Raw genomic sequence first — 23,974 nt, 5'->3', positions numbered from 1 at the left:
TGCTTTTAATTAGCCAGCCACACTAATTAAAAATGCCTGGCGCTGTGTTTGGGAGCAGGTGTATCAGTGGCGCTGCACACATCAGTCCCATTCCTCCCCCCCCTCCCCCCCCCCCCAAAATAAAATAAAATAAAAAGAGAGAGCTGTTGCATTACTGGGGACTCCAGTTGAAAATGGAACATCTTGTAGTGTTCCCTCCTTGTATGTACAAGTCCATTGTTGAATAGATCTCTGAAATCTTGATGGGATTAGCATGTATATGTGCATTGACTGTAGGTACTACCAAAGGCAGCTATCTTGTTGAATAAATGACAGTGACTTTGATACAGGAAAGCCAGGGGAGAAGTTTATACCTGCTTCAAAGAATTGAAAGCAGTTTGGACCAGTGCTATTACATATGGCCTGCAGGCTTGAATCCAGCCTGCATTTTGTAGTTACATGGCCCATATAAGGTATTTGGAATATCCAGCATCTAATCTTTTTAAAGAAAGATGGCATTTATAGTCTTGGTTTTCAGATCAAGCCTTCCAAATGTGAACAGAACATAACAGATGTTGTGATTTTCCCCCTCCAAATCTACAGACAGCCTGAAATGAGTTGGGTTTCTGGACCATCAATACATTAAATCTCAATAATAGTATGTTATGAGTGAAGTACTAGTTCATCTCTGAAAACCTGTGGAATGGGGACAGGACTTGGAGTAAAACATGCTCAGTTTGGCTAGTGGGAGTTGCTGCAGGTAAAGGAACAGAGAAGGAAGGGGAGGGAGGGAAAGGAAGTTTAAAGCTGCCTGTTTAAACACCTCTTGAGCCAGTCTGAGAACTTTAGTCTTGTTGAAGCTCTCAGAATTTCTAACTTGGCTTGGCTTTCACTGTGGCCTGTTGCAGTCTAATTTTGAAATGGGTATAAGACTTTTTTATTAACACTGAATACTCTGCTTTTATAGTGTGTAATATCCATTTATAAACATCACCTGATCAGTAGGTCCTCACTTCAATACAGATGAATTGAAGCATATGCTTGGTCTTTAAACCAAGTGCTGCTTTTATTTTCAGATTGGAAAATGCTTGGTAGATTTGGAAGCTGCATTATCTGCATAAGAAAGCTTTAACCTACTGCTACCCAACTAATTCTCATTCTTTCTTTAAACAACTCAAATGCTCTTGGAAACTTAACTCTAAGTTAATCTATACTGTATTGTATATATAGCTGAATAGTGATATTTGTCTAAACTGCATTGAATTTTGCTTTTGTTGAGTTGCACAAAGTGCAAAATTTGTGGCTTGTGGCAGGACAACCAAGTAAATATTAGTGTTGGAAGCTTGGCTTTTGTGCATTTTAACTCTCTTCACTTTTCCTCCAGGCAGGAGGATACACAATCTTAGTTTGTATTAGCAGAGTTCCTTAAACCTCTAATATTCCTTAAACCCCCTTAAATATTCTTCTAAGTACTTCTTAATGCAGTTCCTCCTCTTAATCATGTGTTCATTATTCTTGTCAACAGGAACAGTTCTCATCAGAAGTAGCAATGGTCAGCTGATGTTAGTATCTCAACAAGCAATAGCTCGAGCACAGAGCCAGACGCAAAATAATACAAGTGCAAGACCATCGATACCTACAAGCACACCTGCAGTCAGAATATGTACTGTACAGGTAACTTCTTCAGACAGATGCTTCAAAATCAGGCTGTACTTTACTATATTTCTTTTTAATGTAATATATTCAGTGTGCATACTTTGTAATGAGGAATTCATCAAACCTCATTTGAAATCTTGGTGAACACAGACTGAATGTCACAGTTGTATTTTGTTTTTTTTTCATAAAACTGTATGTTACTATATTTTGCTTTTATAGTTTAAAATGCTCTTCTTGATATGTAATACATAGCTCATGGTGAGATGACCTTTAGAACAATGAAAATTAGCATCTCCTAACAACCGGCCATATCTTCTTTTAAACACTATTTTAACTTGAAAAAATGTCCTGCAAAGATCATTGGGACTTTCTAGTTACAGTAGTTCCCAATCTTTCTGGGTTCACCCATTGTTTGGGGATCACTGTTCCCAGGGGTATAATTTTGGTAGAATTATCAAATAGTTGGAAGTACCTCTAATAAAACAAGTAAAAATAGGAGGAACCAGCTTATTATTCATAACATACCATTTGACACTTGCTATACAGACGGGGAGACATGCCTATACTGTGTTTATTGGCTTTCTTGTCTTGTGTCTTTTGTAATGCTGACTAGGTAAAATAGACTTATTTAGCATTCAGTATTCATGCTAAAGTCACATATGTTTAATTTAATTAACTTTTAAATATTACAGTGGATGAGAATTAAATGTTAATTTCCTGACATGTTTGAGATTTGATTGATTTGTTGACGTGCTATTCTTTGCATCCTATATTTTACGTATTTTATTCTTTTTACTTTTAAAGAATCCTGGCACCCAGTTACTAAAAAAAGTCATAGCAACTCCTGTGAAAACGGTATTGCAAACCACAAATTCTGTGACCTCTACTGTTCAGAGACCTGCTGTAGTACAAGTAAGTCTGTAACTGCATACATTTGCTGACACTGAGGGGTTTTTTTTTCATCTTTACTCAAAAATATTAATTATGCAAGCATGCTTTAAAAAGTTAATTTAACAGGTTATTGCTAAGCATCTTGCTAGATACAAGATTGGATCTCATATATCAGTATTGGTGGCACAAACTACTACCGTGTTTTAAAAGAAATATTTGGATGCTTATTTTGCTGGGATCCTTTGACCGTAATTGATTTCCTGCCCCTGGGGCAGGGGGCTGGACCCTATGATCTTATGAGATCCCTTCCCACCCTAATATCTGTGAAATCTATGAAAAGCTGGATTTGTGTCAAGTATGCATCTGTTCCAAGTTAATTGGGTTGCTTGATGCAGGACTGATTGATACTTCTACTATGCTGATAAATGCTGTATAAAAACCTGTAGAGAAGAGAATCTTTGTGTTAGAATTAATAGAAAATGTTTCAGTGTACAGTTTCATTTTCCACTGCAGCATGTTGTCTTTAGGATGTGTTGTTGTGTGTGTGTGTGTGTGTGTGTTTGTTTGTTTGTTTGTTTTCTCTTGGTTCCTTATTTCCTCACCTCATTCCCCATTTTTAAATAGGGTCACTTATTTTCCTGTACTTGAGGAGCAAATGTTCAAGATTAACATGCAGTGGTTAAAAGTAAGCCACTCCTTTCTATAGCTAAAATAACAATTTCTTTTTAATGACGTAGAGGTGTGGGTGAGAGAGTCATTTGGGAGGAAGTCTGGTATGTTACCCCCGGTCTTTCCCCTACACCGAAGGAACGGCATAAAAGAAATGAGGCTCTTGTAGGTAGCCTTGAGTAGCACTGTTCATTCACTCCAACTTTGCCCTTCAGCTGTGAGGAAAGGGACTTGGTAGTCCAACAGCAATAGTTAACAAATAGACTTGTGCAACTGCTACAGAAGGGCAGTTTTTTATCGGCAGCAGAAAACTGCCAGCAGATCTGTTTGATGTGGTGAAAAGAAAGTGGGATCTTCTGTCCGCAGTGAAGAAAAATAAGAATGATGAAAATGTAGATCAGTTATTTTATTTTTAATTTTCTTCTTTTTTTCCCTACAAGTAAATGTACAAGTAGAATGTTTATCTTGCTTCCAGCAAGAAATAGATATAGGGGTTTATACATCGTCTCTCTTCCTCAGTATGCACTCATTAAAAGGGTTTGCCTGTAACAATAGGGCATCTTTTCTCTAGGTTTTTTTTTGTTTTGTTTTAGTATCTTACCCCCAGAAATACTTGGTGAGGATGGACCCTAGGTCCACCACCCTTGGTGAGGATGCCTTTTATGGCACAAAGTGCTGCTAGGAGGTTCTGGTTCTGTCTGGGGTGTAGAGAGAATACTGGACACTGCATGAATTATTGACTAGGATTTAATCAGTAATCAGCCAGAAGTATTACTGCCTGAAGCATGACTGACTCCCTTAAAAAAAAATCTGTTTCCCAAAGGCTGTATTGCAATATGAGCACCACTGCAGTAAGGGGCAAATACTCTTGCCTAATTATAGTGATTCTTGGATTGGCAATAATTTTGACAGCATTGTAAAGCTGTAGACAGGAAGTTTAAAAAAAATATCGATCAAAAACAATGGGTTCAGCAGCAAAAATCAGTAAATATGGAAGGATAACATACTAAGACTTCTATAGTGGTGTGTAAACAGATTGGCCCAGTGTTCTGGGAAGTAAGTAGATTATCACCTCATTATTTTTCTCAGGTCTAACAAAAGTGGTGTCCTTATTCATTTGCTGCTATTTGTCTTTGTTCCAGCTCTAAACTAAAAAACAAAAACAAAACCCTTGACTTTTCCTCCGTCTAAAATGTGCAGGTATTTTGTCCTCTTTGTCCCTAGATGCGGTCACAAAGTATGTAATTAGCGTCATGCTGGGGTGTTTTCATTTGGATGCGGAGTGGTTGCTCTCTTGAAACCTCTTCCCAGTATGCAGGATAATGACACTTTGCTCTTCTGTGAATGTTTCTCAGACTGAGAATGAGCTTGGTGTCAGTGTAATGGAGAAAGTTGAGGGGCAGGTGAGAGAATGTAATTCCCATATATTCACTTTCACAGGACAAAGGCTAAGCCAGTTTTTCTCTCCTCTGTTTCCCCAGTTTATAAAATATTGGTCTCATCTTGACCTATAAATATGCCAGAAGTCACAAGACAGCAGCTCCAGAGCACCTTTTGTTTCAATTTGTAAATAACCCAAACACTGTAACTTGACAGTTCTGTTCTCTGTCCCCTTCCATCCTCCTCCTTTCCATCTGCTTCTGGGATTCTCTGGCCCAGTCAGCATCCCTCTGGTCATAGATCTGTTGAGCTGCATCCTTGGAAGAGCCAATGGTGGTGGCAAAGATCCTGCAGAGAGCTATTAAAGTGTACCAGCACCAGGAAGCTATGCTGAAATGCTATCTTGAAACTGCCTGCTGCTTGTCATATTAGTAGATGGATGCACCCACAACAAACAAATTGAAAAGATGGCTAAGTTGGTGTTTTTGTTGTTTTTTCTGGAAGTTTTATTGTTAGTGGGGTTATTTATTTATTTATTTATTTTTTAAGGCAGCTCTTCAAAAAAAAAAAAAAAAATCCCACTCAATAGGTTTGTGCTCAGTTTGGGTGCAGACAGATGTTTGGGGAGGGTAGATCACCCTTAAAAATGGGCACCCAATCTAACTTGGTTTGCCCAGATGCGGTCCTTACACTTGGGTCCCACAGTAGGTTGATCTAAATTCACACTGTACAGAAGTTCCAGGAAAGTTAGATCTGTCTAAAAATGACTGACATGATCAGAGTTAACCCTACCTCTAAGGTGGTCTGAGTTATTGGGTTGGTCTTTTTCCTTTTTCTTTTTTTTAAGATCAGTACAACTGTCCTGAACTTGTGTATAGCTCCCAGGGCTGGGAAAGCCCAGCCACTAGCACCAGCCCTGGGGCTGTGCTTTTTCCTACCACCTCCCTGTCACCAGGATATTTTTAGCCCTCTGGCCCCTCACCTCATCCCCAAAGTAGACAACCCTGTTTCCCCTCTTTCCCCTCACGCCATGAACCAGCCGGGCCCCAGTCCCCCAAACCTCCCATCCCACAAGTTGCTCTCGGTACCAACTTTATCAGTATTCATCCAAGCTGGTAGGTGAAGAAGTAAGTCTTAGTGAGAGGAGGGGCAGGATGGATGGGGGTTTGTTTCTTTGGGGGTGGGAAGGGAGGGGTCAGGGGGCTAAAAAGTAGCTAAGCAAATCCCCTGATCCCATTGCAAACTCCTGGACACTTTCCCTATGGTTTTATGACCCCAGCAACTCTCCCATGTACCCTGTCTTCCCCCTGTTTGTTCCCGCCCCCCATCCCAACTTATGTTATATTGAGTGGTTATTTCTAATTCCTTCTAACCTCCCCCCAACTTCCCTAGATGTCTGTATGCAGCCTGTGTATTCAGTCATTGCTGCTTGCTTCACTTTTAAGATTAGTTTCTGCTGTTTCCATTTGAACTTCAGGGCAAACGCAGCTGCAGAAGAGTAAGGTGAACTCTGTTCTAACACATCAAGTATTAAGTTCTAATTGCTGAGGAGAAATCCCTTTTATTTGAAGGTTTTGAGCTTCCCTGTAAGAAGCAGCTGCCACATGTAACTGAGGTGTGAACGGTGAGAATTTTTAGCCTGCAGAACCAATCCTGTGAACCCACACTGTTCAGTTAATACACTTTTTCTCCTTTTCTTGACCCAGTGAAAATCAGTGTGGTGATTTTTTCTTCCAAGTTGGTAGTTGCATAAAAGCATTATATCGTCCCAGTGTATTAATGTAGTTTTAATGTCAAAGGCAGGAATGTTTTGATGCACTTCTACCCTTTACTGCTAATGCAAATGTTGGTGAAGTTGTGAAGGCATTGGTAGAAAAAGAGGGGTTTTTTTGTTTGCTTTTTGTTTTTGTTTTTTATTCAGCCAGCAGCTGTAACTGCCAGTGCTACTACTATTACTGTTGTGAAGCCTTCAACTACTGGAGCATCTGTAAAGCCTCCAATTACAGGACTGCCTGCACAACCTATTTCCCAAAAGGCTGCCTCTGTCAAAGCAGAGAGCATAATGGTAGCACAGGCCAATCCTTCTACGGTAAGGCAAGAGGCAGTAGTTTAATTAAAATAACATTCTATGTATATTCAGCTGAGGTTTTAAATTAAATCAGCACCTAACTAAATCTTCCTCTAACTTCCACAACTAGGAAATGTTAGAGAATGTGAAGAAATGCAAGAATTTTCTTGCAACATTAATAAAGCTGGCATCCAGTGGAACTCAAGCCCCAGAAATGGGACAGAATGTGAAGAATCTGGTACAAAATCTGTTGGTAAGACTGCTCTATGTATCTTTTGTATCACCACGTAAGAACACATGTTATACAGAGTTATCACATTCTTCTCTTTATCACTGTCCTCCACTATTGCTACATGATAAGTTGTTTTTTTCTAATTATGCACCAGAATATTCCTAAAAACATTCTCTAGTGTTTTTACAGATTTATTTCAACAGACTTCTGCAAGCACTGTCTTAAGGGCTATTGTAACTCAGATGGATAGTTTGAAAAGAAAAGTGTGAGATAAGTGAGGAAGTGAATGGGAGCTTCATTTTGGCAACCTTTTAAATTTGAGCCCTGAAAGGCTATGTATTATGGTTTAGGCTTTAATTTTATTATGGTTTAGGCTTCACATACTTCTCTTTCCTTCTCCCTTTCTGTGTGCATGCATGTACTCTGTCAACAAAAAATTTCTGTTACTGGGTGGGATCAAGGGACTAGATCAGGGATGAGTAAAATATGGCCTGTGAAGCCCCTAAAATTTTTTTTGAAAATTTAAAAATGATCTGTCTTTGATTCCTGTCAAATGATGGGAACCAGGGGCAGTAGGACCCCGGGGAAGCCTGGCAGGCTTGTGCAACAGCAGGGCCTACCTGGCCCTGCTGCTGAACCGGAAGCCTGGGCAAGGGCTTCTGGCTTGGGACCATGTGGTGTTCCTGGTGCGGGAACCTCAGGTAAGGGGTGGGCAGGGAAGGAGCTGGTGTAGAGCGCGGGGAAAAGCGGCCCCGCCCCATGGCCAGCGCTCCCTGCTGCAGCTGCTTGCAGCCTGTGCAGGGCTATCCTGAGCAGGCACAGGCAGCCCCACACGGGCTGCGAGCGGCTGCAGTGCAGGGCGCTGGCCACAGTGTGGGTGTAGGGCCGCTTTTCACCACAGCCTACTGCGGTGCAAGCTCTGGGTGGGCAGCAGCAAACACTGCCCAGTGTGGCAAGTGAGGGGGCTGCAGCTGCTGCAGCTGTGGCACAGCCCCAGTGGGCGAGCCTGGAGCCAGCGCAGGGCTGGGTTACAAGCTGGTGCCTGCTGCCAGCCTGACCCTGTGCGGCTCCAGGCTCGCCCATCGGGGCTGTGCACGGCAGCAACAGCTGTGGGCCGCTGCCCCCCCTCCCTCCCCCATTTACCACACCGTGCAGCATTTGCTGCTGCTTCCTGCCCAGAGCTCGCATGCTGGGCAGCCCAGAGGCGGTGGTGGCGGTCTGAGTTACAAGCTGCTGCGGAGCGTGGGGAAACACGGCCCCTTCCCTGCTCCGTGGCCAGCGCCCTGCGCTGCAGCCACTCGTAGCCCGCATGGAGCTGCCTTTGACTGCTCACACCAGCCCCGCGTGGGCTGCGAATGGCTGCAGCAGGGAGCATCAGCTATGGGGTGGGCGAGGGGCCACTTCCTCCCTCCCCCCCCCCCATGTTCAGCACCAACTCCTTCCCTGCCAGCAAGCAGGGGGTTGGGGCTGTGCGCTGCCCCCTACCTGTGCCACGGGGCTGGGGGGCACTGGGAGTGAGCAGGAGGGGAGCCAGTGGGAGCACAGCACCTGCACTGGTGTCCCAGAGCAGGGTGGCAGGGGTACAGGGTCCCGGCTGGCAGGGGCTCTGGAGGCGGGCCAAGTCCCCCCTCTCCCTGCTGGTGCAGCCCAGCCTGGCTCCACAGACCCCTGCCAGCCTGTGCCCCACTCTGGGCCCCACCGGTGCTGGCCCTGGGACACTGGTCCCAAGACATTAGGACATTGGTCCCAAGATGATGACCAGAGGGCGGGGCTCCTGTCAACCCCGGACAGCTTGCCAAAACTGGGTAAGTGTCCCTCTGCCTGAAATAATTGCCTGCCCCTGGACTAGATCCAGCTGTTCATTTAAGAAGAGAGTCCTTTATAGCTTTTTTGGACAGTTGCTTCTTTGAGCCATACCCAGGGCAGTTAGGTTTTCTTTTGTTACTTCTCACATGACTTACCTATAAGAGTTAAGTATTATTTTCCTCTCTTAAGGCCTCTACTTGGCCAAAATCTACATGTAGTTTCAAGCAAGGTCCTTTACTGATGCTGTAGGGCAGACTCATGTACTGCTCAAGCATAGCTGAGTATGATGGAAGCGGAAAATGATAACCTGCCCCGGTCTACAACTTTGTAAACATGAAGACAATCAAAGGATCCTTCAGTGTTCTCTTCCTTCCCTCTCCTTTTGCTTGTGCCTCTTTGTTAGATTACAAGAGTCTGCTTCTGCTGGAAATAGAACAAGATAATACTGACATATTAAAGTTTGCAATTCAAATAGGCATTTAAAAATAATTCTTTCTACTGTTCTCCCCAAATTGTGTTTAAATGCTGCTTTGTTGCAGTCTTGCTAAAGTGTTTGTTTCCAAACACAAATAAGGTGCCAGTAAGTGAACAAGTATGGGAGAAGTAACTTTGCACAAGTAAAATCCTGTGCCAGCCTTAACTTTTATCCTATACTTCCTTTTTTAATTATGTGTTTTAGATGAAGCAATCTAAGGCAATTCTTGCAGAAACATGTAAGAAGTATTGATGCATCATACTAAACATGCAGTGTGCATCAGCAACTAATCCAAAGGAGGAAGGGTAGATTTTCAGTGCTTTGTGCTCAGCAACTAATGAGGCCAAGCCAAGCAGCTGAATAGAAGGGAAGAAAAATAAAAGAACAATAATGCATATAAATTCTTTGAGATACCATTAATCTGCACTGAACATATCTGTTCAATATAAGCTTCCTCGTACTATGCTTTTAAGATCTCTCTCAAAAATAAGCTGCAAAATATTCTACCAAGCATTTATTATAGTAAAGTTGCTTTATGAAAAATTGCTGACTTGTTTTTGACCTTTTTAAGTTGTATGTTAAATACCATTTCATCCATTACACTTGTGGAGAATACACACATTTTATATTGAAGTATAGACTATTTATTATTAGTGGTACTAAGCAGGGCCAATAACCAATATTTTCACAAATCCAAGGCAACTGGAAATTTAAGGCAACCACCCAATTATATAGAATCCAATTATGGAAAATGTATAAATTTGTTATAATTTTCCATGTATAGAACCTAATTACCGGGGGGGTGTCTTAAATGTACCCTCCCCCCTCACTGCCAGGGGTGGAGAAGAAAGGGGGTGCAGGTGGCCTAACCCTACTGCTTGCCCTCCCTGGTTCCTACCCCCTGGGCACCTGCCCTACTACCTGAACCCCATGCCTCATGCCCCTTGCTTCCACCAAGCCCCTTACCACTGCTTGGATTCCTGCCACCTCTTCTGATTGCAGGTACTTCATTTTCATGGATGCTTGATTATAAGATGAGGCATTGTATTTCCTATGTGGGAGAGGGTAGGGAAGGTACCTCATCTTGGAAGTGTGTGTGTATGTATATATATTAGCAACTTTACTAATGTTTTCATTTAAAAATCACTTGTTAAATGGATCTTGAGCAATTATTGCTCTTATAAATGTTAATTAAAACAAGGAGTTCAATGCTGTATTAAAAGAATTGGCTTTTTAATGCTGTTGTATTCTAACAGTTTGGTTAAAAGTATAGGAGTAAAAAACATCAGGGAACTATGAAAATGAACCACTTTACAATTTCCATCAACTGGGATGCTTCTACCTTTCTCCATATAACTTCCTGTATTCATAAAAGGCTCTCTTTTTCTTCCCCCCCCTCTCTCCTTAGGAAGCCAAAATTGAACCAGAAGAATTTACAAAAAAACTATACATAGAACTCAAGTCTTCTCCACAACCATACCTGGTCCCTTTCCTCAAGGTACTTTTTTGTGTAGTTATTTTTGTGAAATATTGTCAATTGCTGTTTTCCTAATAACTTTTCTTTTGCACCTTACATTCCACTTCCAATTTGACAATGGCTCAGAACAGAAGTTGCATACAAACCAGTATAAGTAGTTGGAAACCTGTTCAAATTTCTAACAACAGAACAGCTTATGTACAGAGCAGTGTACATAAGTTGCTTTCAAAATGGCCAAAACTGATTTAAGGTAAACTAGGTTCAATCTATGCAGCTTAGACTGACCTACGAAGACTGAATTGATTCAGCATAGGGCTCTATGCTTAGTTTACATATGGGCTATCTCCTCCCTTTTTTCTTTTAAACAGAAATGCTTCCACAGCTATTGGAATTCCAATACGATGTTAGTTTTCTTTTTAAAAGGTTTAAATTGTAGTGTTTGGACTCCACTGAAGCTCTGAGAACTGAAGTCAGTTCTTTCTTTATATAGGTTTCACTATCATTGGAGTACAGAGAGATGCAAAAGAAACATTAATAGTTAGATTTTTTACATAGAGATATTTATCACTTAGAATAATCTGAAGGTATTAATAACAAGAATACCATATTTACTCAATTCTAAGAGTAGGTCTCCTCCCTGCTCATCACAGGGAGCCAAGCAGGGAAGGAATGTACATGCCGTGGTGGGTGCTGCTGCTGTCATTTCTAGTTTGCCCCATGCTGTAAGAAGCATCTGTGCTGGGAACCCAGCTCCGTACCTTACACATTTCTTCTTCCCTACCTTGCTCCATTCCTCTTTCCCCTATCTTCCCATAGAAAGGGGAGGGGGGAAGGGAGCAGGGCAGGGAAGAGTGGCTCCGGGACTTTCTCTATGCCCAGATCACTGGGGAAACTGGAGGAGGTAAATAGGTGGGGTGGTAGTTGCCAGGGGGAGAAGGGATAAATCGCAAGATGCCTGTTCCTCCTGGCCCTGCTTTCCCACCTCCTGCTCTTCCCCCTTGCTTCTACTTTTTCCCATTGCGTGCCCCCTTGCTGCTGGCTTCCTACCACAGCAGTGGGGGGGCAAATCTAAAAATAATTAGAAAATTATAAATGTTATAATTTTCCATGTCTAGAATCTATGTCTAGTATCTAATTACTGGGGGGGGGGTAGTCATAAATTCAAAGTTGTCTTAGAATCGAGCAAATACAGTACTTGTTTATGTCAACTTCTAAAATGAGTCGTCTTCAGTACAGAGTGCTCTGAGGAAGAATGGTGCTTAATGTAGACTTTCACGAGAGAGCTGTGACTGTTGCTGTGGAGAGAGGAAGCCATTTTTTTTTCCTCCTACTTCTGCCACAGTAGTCCTGATGCATAGTATTGCTGTCAGAGGTTGAGGGTTATCCGTTATAATCAGTGAATAACATGGGGCTGTTAGTGTAGAGGAGCTCCATAACGCTGTGAGAGCTACCAGTTCATTCTTAAAGCCCTTACACATTCAGTTCCCAGGGAAGTAAAACCATGATCCTATGAGCAAAGAAATTGCTCTAAAATTTACTCCTTTCTTATTAAATAAAATCTGTCTGGAGTTCATGCTTTCCTCATTACAATTCTCACTTTTTTAACACTGTTTTGTTTTGTTTTTTTTCCTTCTGTTGCAACTGTCCTAAAGATTAATACTCTGTCAAATGTGATGAAGAGGCTGTACAACTGAATAAGTATTTGTAATGGAAAGCAGAATAAAGATGTTTGCTTTCTTAAACACTTCATGATTCATCTCTTGCCATTTAACTGTAGGCAGCAGCTGTGCAATTTTTATTTTATTTAAATGTTTTGCTTTTTGGCTGTTTATAATGAGCTGCCCAGCTAGGCTATCAAACTAGGCTAGCTTAGAATAAAATGTCCAGGATAACTGTACCTCCATTCTCTATCCAAATCAGGCACCATTGATTACTTTGTTTTCCCCATATTTCATTCTGCAAAGCAGAGACCTGTCTTTTTTTATATAGCAAGTACTGGATCCAGTGAAAACATGGAACACTAAAACAAAAGCAAAGAAAGACGAATCCGTTTCACCTCCTTTCCCCCCCCCCCCCCAAAAAAAAACAAAACAAAAAACCACCAAAAAAACAAAACCCCCAAACCAACAAAACAAAAAACTAGTTATCTAAAGTGGTACACAAGCATTTGGGTCCAAAGTCCTTGTGTGCATGGGAGTTGATGGACATGTGTCTGCCCATTCATGAGAGAGAGACCAAAGGCCTCAATTCAAGACCTGGGGAAGCAGAGTGAAATGATTATGCTCTAAATGAATTTATGCACAGCTTGCCACTTGTCCTACATATTGTACTACTTCACATGATCACTAGTAAGCTGTTATGCATTAATATTAATCTTGGTGGCAACCCCCACTACTACTTTTTTAGCAGGCTTGCCAGCTTCATTTCCACCGCAAGTCAGTCAGTCCCACTCTGCCCTGTAATGCTTAACGTCAAATTTCAGCACTTCTGAGCTATTCATTCCCAGTTTCTCTAAGCCAGGGATTCTAGACCTCCTGTGAAGATATTAAAGCAGAATAAAGGCCCTCCTTTATCAATTTTATGTGCCAACCCCCTCACCTCTTCCACCTTCCTTCTGTACTATCCCTGTCACCCTGATGCTCTACATGCCATGCTACCTGGGTGCAGCTGGCTGCATGGTGCAGCAGGCTCCCTGGTGCACTGTGCTAGCATCCCGCACTCTGCCTTACAGGGTCCCCGAGTACCCCTGAGCCACTGAGCTACAGGCTCCCTTGGGAATGGGAATATGTTCCCACTGTTACCAAAGTTTGGTTCATTTTGATTTGAGAATTGGGACCCTTTTTTTTTCTCTCTTTTAAAGCACTTGGAGGAGAAAGCTATAGGAACTTGAGGTTATTCTCTCTGCTCTAGCCAGTGAAGTATTTAAAAAAAATAGCCACACACCTCTGCTTATGTCTTCCTTTACAGAGTAAAGGTTTATTTTCACCCAAATTTTGCTGCTTTAACTATGTACATAGTTAAAGTTGCTACTGTCTCTAGTGTAGGTGTATATGGATTGGTATGAAAGTGTTTGCATCTGTATAGGCAGACAAGGTTCCTGGGGTGAATTTGATATCTTTTATTAGACCAACCCAAATAGTTGGAGAATAGTTATTAAGCTAGCTTTCGGGTTCAAAAACCCTTCGTCAGGCTAAGAAACCTCCTTAGCCTGACGAAGGGTTTTTGAACCCGAAAGCTAGCTTAATAACTATTCTCCAATTATTTGGGTTGGTCTGATAAAAGATATCAAATTCACCCAAGGAATCTTGTCTGCTTATGTCCTTAGACCAACACGGCTACAACCTAAACCCCTGCATCTGTATAGTTAATTGGATACACTTGCATTCTGCAGATGCAGGCATTACACTTATACTAGTAAAAGTAATTGGAAACTGGCTATACCCATAACAGAATGCATAGACTGGTTTTAAAAATGGTGGAATCTGCTCTAAGTTTTGCACCCCCCCTCCACCAAAGGGCAAACTTGTTCACTAACAACCTAAACTATGCTGCTTCCATAAAACTGTAAATGTTATTCCTCCTCAGGCTTTTTAAATGTCTGCACCAAGCCTAACTGTTCAAGGGAATAATAGTTACTGTTGCTATACTATACTTGCTGGGCTTTGGGAGTGGGGAAGGAGATCAAAAGCAGTGTAATAGTTATGGGGAATTTGCATTATTTAGATTGCAGCCCAATTATTAAATGAGAAGTAGCTGATTTTAAATTTATAGGGAAACATCATGAAGCTGGCTTATTCTATGGGGCAAGGCAGTAGATATCCTTCATCTTGCATATAATATGCTACCAATTCTCTCACTGTTCATGCCAAGCTGCTTTGTCATTTTGATAGTAACTGAATATTACTGGGCATGCCTACACGAGACATTTAATGCAGAGAAGCCAAATTCTACAGCACGTTAGAACAACAGGCAAAGCCTGAGCTAATGTGTTAATATGCAGTAGATTTAGTCTAATGCACAGTAGTGTTACTAAAAAAAAAAAAAAAAAAAATCATCTGCACTAAGGTGCAGTAGCGCTGATTGTGGTGCATTAAGTTAGTACCTGTCATTACAGGTACTAAGCTTAATGCACTGTAATTACAGCATATTAATAAACATGTAGACGTGTCTATTATGATTAATGCACTTACCGCAATTTATGAAATAAGACTGACTTGGTGAGGGTGGTGGAAATCAGTTGAAAAAGAATATAATTCTAGTTTTGTGACGGGTACCTGTAGCATTGGGCTCACCGCTATCTTTCTCCTTTTCTAGAAAAGTCTGCTTGCCTTACGGCAGCTGATGCCCAATGCTCAGAGCTTTATCCAGCAGTGCATGCAGCAGCAGTCTCCAACCCAAGAAGCTGTGTCTACCCAGATCTCTTCAGCAACAACTTCCACTGTTCCAGTGACAACATCAGCTGTGGTAATGACCTGTCCTCAGCCCACAAAATCAGTCCTTTCCTCCACAGTGGTCACAGCCTCTCAAGCTGTAAAACCAGTTCTTTCCACTGCAGTGGTGAGGACACCACCAACAACTTCACTCCAGACTGCGAAACCAGTCCTTGCTTCTGTCCCAGTGACAGCCACTCTTCAGCCTGCAAATCCAGTTTTCACCTCTACAGTAGGAACCACACCACTCACAACTATCAATGTTGTGAAGCCAGTCTTTACCTCTTCAGTCGCAACGAACTCGCTTCAGACTGTGAAGCCAACTTTAGTATCAGCGTTGAAGCCGGTCTTGGCCTCTACAGCAACAACCTCTCTTCAGTCTGTGAAGCCAGTCATTGGGACTCCTATTAGTATTAAAATTACACAACCCAACTCTCTTCTTGCTCATTCAGGCAGTACTCAGCAGGCAATTAAAGTGAAACAGCTGGTAAGATAAATTTATTTTCTAATGTCTTTCGATCAAAAAGCACAGATCATAAGCTCCAAAGGTCTTTGTTTAGGTAAGAATGTGTTCTTCCATGAGTTAATAAATTACTTAAATTTTATCTAAGATACTCTTCCACTCTGCTTGACAAATGCAATATGTATTCATTTATATGTATAAATACATATTTGTATTTCCTTTCTCAGCCTGAGGGTCATGGTTTACAGCTTTTTTAATAAGTGAGGAAAAGATCAAACATACTGGTGAAGGAAACTTTCCAATATCAAATGTAATGGGTCACAAGGCTTGGGTGTCCAGCAGTTGAAGTGAATGAGACTGCTGAATATTTGTTTTAAGATCTGATTTGGAGAAATGAGCTCTTGACTTCAAGTTCAGGGACAACTGGGGTTTCTCTTATTGCAAGGTCAAAAATAATTACTGCTGGGTTTTTTGGTTAATTTTGTGTAAATGTTTCTGGTGTTTTCCATGGTGTAGCTAAATAAATTTACAGAGACTAAAGCATAAAGTAATGAAAAGAAACTCAATTATTAAAGATGACCACATAGTAACACTATAGAGAGCTTTATTTAATCCAAACCTTGATAAACATGTGCATTAGAAATTTTGTGTCTTTGGAATATCCATGACAGTGATGTGATTTAGAGAAACTTAACAGTCTTTAGTTAAGATCCTCAAGAACATTTTAATGATCACTTCTTTTTAACAAACATGCATTCCTTGTGCTCCTTGGCACAAAAGCATTTAGGGTGGCTGGAATTTAATCAGTTTACCCATGGTTAGACAGGTAGGTATTATACTGCATTTAGTCCAGGTAATATAGCAATCACAAGAAATATAACTCTTATTCTCTTCTCTTGCAGCAAGAAGAATTCATTTTAGTTCTAAAACTCATATATTACTTACTCTGGGGGACAGACATTGTGAAACATTAGTCCTCTACAGTTCATATTGCTTTCTACAAGTTTAGATTTCCTTCCTAAAATTGGTCATGTGATATCATTGTTAGTTGAATGCTATGGATCATTTGTAAAGGTCTTTTATTCTCCAATTTCCCCTCTGTCAAAGTGGCTGATCTTCCTTTTTGTAGGACAGTGGCAAAATGGGCTAACATGCAATGTGAAAATAATGCTTTAAAAGAGCAAGTGAAACCTGCCTTGACACCCACTTTGCTTTACTCTAAAGTTAAGTCTGCTAGGGGAAAAAGTACTAAACTATGTAGTGAACTGGATGCTTATAGCATGTTGATTTTTAAATCGTAAAGTGTATTCTAGCCAACTTTCCCGGTACCATCTTAAGCCAACTTGGAAATGTTACCATTGGTATTTCAGAGGACTACATTTGAAGCTCTGATGCTAAGAAAATGTAGCCTTTGGGCTGTGTAAGGACTGAAGAGCAGCTTATGTTGGCTCTGCAGCAAGTTGATGAATCCAGAGGAAAAGCTGGCCAACTGTGCAAGTAAAAAGGAGAACTTGGCTCCTGTGCTAGGGAGATGAGAAGCAGGTGGAGCATGGTGTCCCAGAGATTTTGTCCACTGCTGCCTACCTCAACTATTCTTTCAAATGCTAAGGTTTTTTTTCTGCATAATGCCTTTAGAAATATAATACAATCCTCACCACTTGTATTGGGCTGATACTATCCTTTCTTTATCGATGATTTTTTTTTAAAAATAAAATGGGCTTGAAGAAAAGGGGTGAAATTGTTTTCCTCAGATCACCAAAGGAGTTAGTGTTACAGCCAGCACTAAATGTTGAGTTTGTTTATCCAAAACTCTTCTACCACTCCATTTCCCCCTGACTGCCCCCACCCCAGTCAATGCTTTATAGAGCAGGAATTCATTTCTCAAAATGCATGGATTCTCCTACAGTTGCAGAGGCAAGGGGAGAAACATGTCATCTCTGCAGGGATTCTGTATTCACCCTGCATTTTTTTTTTTCCCCCCTCCCAGGTCATCAGTTGTTCCATTGTCTTAACATCTTCTGTAGAAAGTGGAAAGTTTCTCCAGGTTATCTGCAGTTTTGCAGGGAGAACTCCCTGTAGACTGGGGATTCCCAAGTCTTCCTCCCCAAATGTCTGCTTAAAAAGGGCAAGCCTGGCTGGAAGGGCTTGTGGGCCATACTTTGGGAACACCTGCTTTGGACCTTGTAGTGCTTTAAGGTTTTAAAGCAAGCAGCCATTATGCCTGCCTTGGCCATCTACCCAACAAACAGGGACATGCCTTTGGGACTTAACAGTTGTGTGTGCCAGAAGGCAATGCTTTCGTAATAAAAGCAGTGGGAACCAGCTTAAAGTATAATGGGTCCTTTTCCTCTTCCTCAGCATTATTTCAGAAGAAGGCTGTTGTGTGATTGTGAATGTAAGCAAGCTTTTTTTATTAAACTATTGTGTTTAGATGCAGCAAGCTCTCCTGTTTTGGGTGGTGACTACTGAGGAAGCAGGAAGATTCCAAAGGGCTCCCTTCCACTGATTCCTTACAACTAGCTCATTAAGGTTGTTGGTATATAAAGAAGCCTCACTTAGGAGGCTTGATCTGTCTTCCCTGATGCTGCTTTGACGTCTTGCAGACTCTAGAAAAAGTTCTCCTTTACCAGCTTCTGGCTTGTAGCAGAGCCATGCCTTACCGAAGCTAGGCAGGCAAGGTTCTTTGGGTAGATGTGATTTATCTTTTATTAGACCAAATAAGTTGTTGGAAAAATGTTCTTTGCAAGCTTTCATGTGCAATCACTGTTCTTCAGTAACAGAACAGAGAACAGCAGAGATTCTCTATGCCTGAAGCTTGGACTTTGAAGTTTAATGTATAGAAAAGCCCTTCCTATCATCGGCTCTGGCAAGTGAGACCTAGTCTTTTGACATGAAGAACAAGGTTCTTGTACTCTGTGTATTCCTCCTGCTTGTCCATTGGCTTAGCAAGTTAGTATATTATATACAGGTTTCCTTCGCCAACCTCAGGGGTTGGTTCCTGAAAGTTCCCGTGGTTGGCAAAAGCGGCAGGGCTGGGGGAGCAGGGGCTGTGGGTGGGGGATGAGAGGCACCAGTAAGGCTGTGGGGGGGTGAGCGAGAGGCCCGAGCAGAGCCAGGGGGGTCGTGGGGCATTTTCTAACTGTACCTCCTCCCCCACACACTTCTCTGAAGTGTGGGTACTCAAAACCATGGTTGGCAAGGGAAACCTGTACTGTAGCACTTCTAAACTTCCTTTTTTCAGATAATCTTGCTCCACAGTACCAATAATTCTAGCTAACTATTAATAGAAATATATTCCCAGGTGCAAAAAACAGTGCGTGGTCGTGTTTACCCTATGAACCCCTAATATTTATTTACCTTCCATAGAGCTCCTAGAATGAATAGTGCAAAACACGTACCAAAATTACATATTTATTCATGCAAGTTGGAAAGGGATCATACGATCAACTGCTTTGACCTCCTTTTGTGGCACACGCCTTTTAAACTTTCCCAGCTACCCCTGTTTTAAGCTGGTAACTTTTTTGATTCAAGCATGTCTTCCAGAAATGCATCTGATCTTGATTTTGACAGCATTGCGAGATGAACCATCCACCATTTCCCCTGATAGCTTGTTCCTAACGTCTAATCATATATATCTAATGCATGCCTTCTTTCCAGTTGTTCGTGCTGGTGGCTAGGTGTTTTTGTTTGTTTTTTCCCTTCCCCTCTACACACTAAATTAAGGAGCCCTTCAGTCCCTTGCATTTTCTCCCTATGAAGGTATTGTTGTTTCTCAGTCTTCTTGCTAAACCAAATGCATTTTGAGCTGTAGGTCTTCCTGTGACTTGTGTCTTTGTTTGTCATCCTCTTCAGTTTTTTCAGTGTTTCCTTTAAAATAGCGGCACCAGGTTGTGTGCATTATTCCTATAGCTGTTTCACCAGGGTTGTACACACAAGTAAAAGGAACCTCAAACTCCTACCAGTTACTCTTCTTGTACATCCAGGGTCTCATAATCACTTTCTGCCATGACATTGTACTGGGAGCTCATGTTGGGCTTATCTCTCACCTCTTTAATCCTTTTTAGAACTGTCATTTTCCAGAACCCATAGGAACAAAGAACACAGGCTAGAACTTATTTCAGTACAGCCGTTTGGATGCAGTTGATAAGCTGAAACCATCTAAACAAGTTATCCAGATGACTGTGCTGTTGCCCTGCCCTGCCCATTTACCACTCAGCCAGTCTTGTTTCTGCACATTTTTCAAGGTTTTTAAGGCCAGGCTCGACTTTTAAAGCCCTGGCTGGAATGATCTGGCTGGGAAATGGTCCTGCTTTGAGCAGGGGGTTGGAGTAGATGACCTCTTGAGGTCCATGCCAACCCTAACTTTCCTATGATTCTATGATTTTTTTTTTTTTTTTTTATCAAGCTTTATCATGCTTTATAAAAATAAAGCAATTCAACCGCTTCAGATTCAAGTTAGTCAAAGTTGCTTGGAAGCAGTCCCTTATTTAAGCCCTCTCCTGGATGCTGGAAGATTGCAGCTGTTTCTGTTGAGGTGGTCTGTGCCTTACCTCTTCAGATCATTGCTTGTCATCTGCAGCTTCTGCTCTGCTGCTGCTTGCATTCTGTGTATCAGGGCATGAAGAAACTTCCCCTTTGCCTCATCTTGGAGCCTTGCTACTGCTAAGGAAAAAAGTTAGCTCCTTATAGAGCTAGTCCTTCTAATTGCAGTCCTTTTTTTCCACAGGGATCCTTTTGAAGTGTCTTGAATACAATATGATATATTACTTGAATCCAAGACAAGGTCCAGCTTGGGCCTGGGCTCAGGGCTGAAGACAGAGCTGAGCCACTGCCTGCACTGGTCCAGAATGGCTCATTTGCCAGGGAAGGTAGAATGCAACCAGAGGAAGAACAGGGGAGACCTGCAGCATGCCCTCATGTCTGTGCCTGTCCTTTCCTCCTTACCTTCCTTTTAGCTCACAGCTGGGCTAGAGGGAGCTGCCTCCATTTTTCCCTGGTAGGTCTAGGCTGGGGCTGGGTGGGGCTGTGGCTACTGCTGACTGCCATGGAGAAGCAGAACTGCTTCTCACAGAAGGTGAGGGAGGGGACTAGGTAGAGTGTGGGAAGGAGAAGCAGGCATAGGCACAAGGGGGCAGGGGGTTGGGGAGAGCAGGGTGTTTGGGGGCAGGCACAGGCATGGTGGGGCAATTGACCAAAAGTGATCAATTGTTGAAGCATTATCCAGGATGCTGGTGGGCAGGCAGCTGGGGACAAGCACAGGCATGGAGAGGAACATGGCAGGGTGTAAACAGGCACTGAGGAGAGTGTGTGGCAGGGTACAGGCAGCGGGGGTGGGGGCAGGCATGGTGGGGAGGACAACAGGCACAGGTAGACAAGGAGTAGGGGAGTTAGTGACAGGGTTCTGGCTCCTCACTGCCTGTTGCTGCATTCCCTGCCACAGCAAGGCAGGGCGTACACATTTAAGATGACCTGCTGCTAATTAGAATTTTCCATGTATAGAATCTAAACGTGGGGGGGGACAGGACTTTAAATTTAAGTTTACTGTATTTACCCAAATCCAAGTTATTTGGCTTAGAGTTGTTTCTATTCCTTGTTCCCATCTCTCTCTCTCTCTCTCTCATATCTGAAGTATTCCAGCTCTTGATAATCCCTGAGAGCAAGAGACAAGATTCAGGGAAAAAGCAAACAGTACTGATAGCACATGGTTTTCTGTTCCTGGTTTTTTTGGAGCTAATGCTCCCTATCTGTGGTGTAGAGTGCAGGTACTAAGTTTACTCCAGAGTTTTTAATGAACATATGACGTGTGGTTGTATACTGTTGTGTTACTCTGCTCTGGGATAAAGTTACCCCTCTGCAAGTGATGTGTGTCTGTTCCCCTAGCACAGTGGTCTCCAACTTTTTAAAGTAGGAGATCACCTTTGGCATTTAAAAGCAGCCCAAGATCTACCATGCACCCCTGCCCAGCAGGTAAGTCTGTGGGGAGGAAGAGGTGGGGGGGCAGATCAAGGCAGGGGGAGAAAAAAAGATTTGGGGGTGTGCCTCCCCAACAGGTAAGTCCCACCCAGCTGGGGCTCCACTCAACTTACCCCTGCTTGTCTCTCCAGCACTGTCCCTCACCGTGGGGGTCTTAATCTAGCCCTTGCTCCTTCCCCCACGGACTGAGCTGCTGGGCTGGGGTGCGCACGTATGCCCTTATTCATGCAGGCACTCAACCCCCCACCCCAGCCTCAGACTCCAAGAGGATCCGAGATCTACTGGTGGATCAAAATCCACTGATTGGTGACCACTGCCCTAGCAGTTTAATCTTGTGGTAGCAAACTGACATCCCTGCCACCTTGTGACCCAGTGCTGTAATAGCACCCACTGCAGGCAGCTAGCTTGGGGGAGGGTTCTGTATCTACCCCTGTGTAGGTGCGTCTGTGCAGTTGACTAATTAGCTGCACAGCAAACATCTCAGCATCTACATGTGCGCCCCTATTAGGACAAACAAAATTAATGAACTCTGCAGCAGCATAGTACTTTTAAATACAAGTATTATGTTGCTGTGGAGCTTTTCATACACAGCAGCGCAGGTGTAGACACTGACTGCTGGCTGGGGCATGAGGGTGCCTGCCAGCTAACCCCACACTGAAGCACCTTCATGCCCCAGCCAGCTCCTCTGCAACATGTTGGAGCAGCCCTGGGCTGGCAGGCTGCCCCCCAGCCTCCTCTGCCCCCAGCCTCCTGCCAGCTGGAGCTTCTGTGACCAGGCTGTATGTGCTGCAGTCCAGGCGCACATGCAGGCATGTGCATGGGAGCTTCCTGGGAGCAATAAACTGGAGCAATAAGGTCTGCAGCTTATTGCTGCCCCAATGGCATGTGTAGACATACCCTGTTAGCATGAAGTAAAGTCTAGGGTAATTACTATGTATAACTATTGTGTATCTGCACCTCCAAAACAGCTGGGAGTTTTTTTTTAGTGAAAAGGAATATTTTTTTACTCCGTTTATTTTTGTTCCCACTCCTTAACCTGGAATTATATTGTTTTCCTTGCCATGTCTATTTCTCTTCTGCCTTGCATGCTGCAGATGCATCCCAAAGGGTTTTGTTAGGCACAGTGGAGACATTATGGATGTGCTCAGAATAGGTTTTTCACAGGAGAGCAGATCCTGTAAGTCGAAGGGTGTCTTCATGAGTTCAGAAAAGTTTAGTTATCCCCTAATTAGCTGTGTCTGCAAACAAATCATTCACTTTTCACATCCTAATTGTATTTAGCTTTCTCCATGGTTAGATGGGAGTTTTCAGTTAGAGCCACTCTGAACCCTGGTGAAACACAGATGAGGTAGATGGAGAAGCCCATTCTTATTCTGCTCTGAGCAAATAAAGTTAAGTCCTGCCTTAATCTTGACTTCCAAGCTTTTTATGCTATCCTGAGTTATACTAAAGGAGGAAACAAAAAGGGGGGCTCCACAAAGATGCAGAGGAGAGATGACATGGAGTGAACCATAGGAAGCTAATGGATAGTGCTTCTACAATTGACCACTCACTTTTAGCTAGCATTCTGCTGCCATTTTTAATGCAAATGCCCTATTACCCCTCTGCACCTAAGCATTATAGCTTTATAAAATGTATTTAAAAGACTAACATTTTATTAATAAAATGTTTCCCATGTGCAAGAGCACCTCTGTTTCTGTTTGCCCTAATTTTTTTGCCAATGTCATTAATCTTGTAATGACACTGTTTAAATGCCAGGACAAGCACCTCTTCATTTTCTATAGTTTAACTTTTAAGTACCATGTGCTCCGATTTCCATTTGATAAATATCTCAAGATCAAAAAGTCAGCTTTTTGCTACAGATTCTCTAACTTAAAACACTAATAAATGTTAAGCCTGAAAACAAGTTCCAAGGTAATGGAAAAATACTGTACATGTGTTTGAGTAATTAGGAATCCAGTTTGAAGATGTTGGTACTTTTTGTGTCTTGATAGAAGAATCTCTAAAATGTAGTGCTCGATGTAGCTTTTAAATCTCATTTAACCACTATTCTCCACTATAAATTTTGCAAACCACATTCTATTGGCAAACAAACCATGAGTCACTGTATAACTAAAAATTCTTTTTGCTGCTGTTGAAACCTGTGAGCTGGTTTATTCTTGGCAGTAGACAGTGGTGTGTCTGGAAAAGATTTCTGCATTGTTTCAAGCCTTACTGCATATGGAACGTTGAAATCTTGCTAATCTTGTGTTTTCCTTCAAGTGCCAAAAGCACCAAAACAACTAGTCTGATGCAGCACACCTCTTCTATACTTTCACTGCTGTTGAAATATCAAGGGCTGATCTTTTTCTTCTTCCTTTCCTTTCCCCCCTTTGTTCTTTCTCTTTTTTTCCCCCTCTCTTTTTTACTGTTATTCCTATAGTGTAAACTCAGCATTTAATGCTTCAACCCCAAAGTATATAAACCTTTGAAACC

The 23,974-nt window shown here is 42.3% G+C and overlaps 1 protein-coding gene across 3 annotated transcripts in view; it reads left to right on the top strand.

Moving 5' to 3' along the window:
* The window catches only part of TAF4B (TATA-box binding protein associated factor 4b), a 106,618-nt gene that overhangs the window by 23,673 nt on the left and 58,971 nt on the right, over window positions 1-23,974 (top strand). For all 3 annotated transcript variants that reach the window (XM_019487024.2, XM_059724155.1, XM_059724157.1), the window contains exons 2-7: window positions 1,505-1,653; window positions 2,440-2,547; window positions 6,497-6,664; window positions 6,774-6,896; window positions 10,565-10,654; window positions 14,948-15,550. In XM_019487024.2, the coding sequence (XP_019342569.2) occupies window positions 1,505-1,653; window positions 2,440-2,547; window positions 6,497-6,664; window positions 6,774-6,896; window positions 10,565-10,654; window positions 14,948-15,550 (1,241 nt within the window). The remainder of the gene's footprint in view (window positions 1-1,504; window positions 1,654-2,439; window positions 2,548-6,496; window positions 6,665-6,773; window positions 6,897-10,564; window positions 10,655-14,947; window positions 15,551-23,974) is intronic.

The sequence above is a fragment of the Alligator mississippiensis genome, chromosome 3 (assembly GCF_030867095.1).
Source record: "Alligator mississippiensis isolate rAllMis1 chromosome 3, rAllMis1, whole genome shotgun sequence".
Taxonomy (NCBI): Eukaryota; Metazoa; Chordata; order Crocodylia; family Alligatoridae; genus Alligator; species Alligator mississippiensis.
The sequence above is the reverse complement of the archived record's forward strand: the minus strand, read 5'-3'. Positions and strand labels throughout refer to the sequence as shown.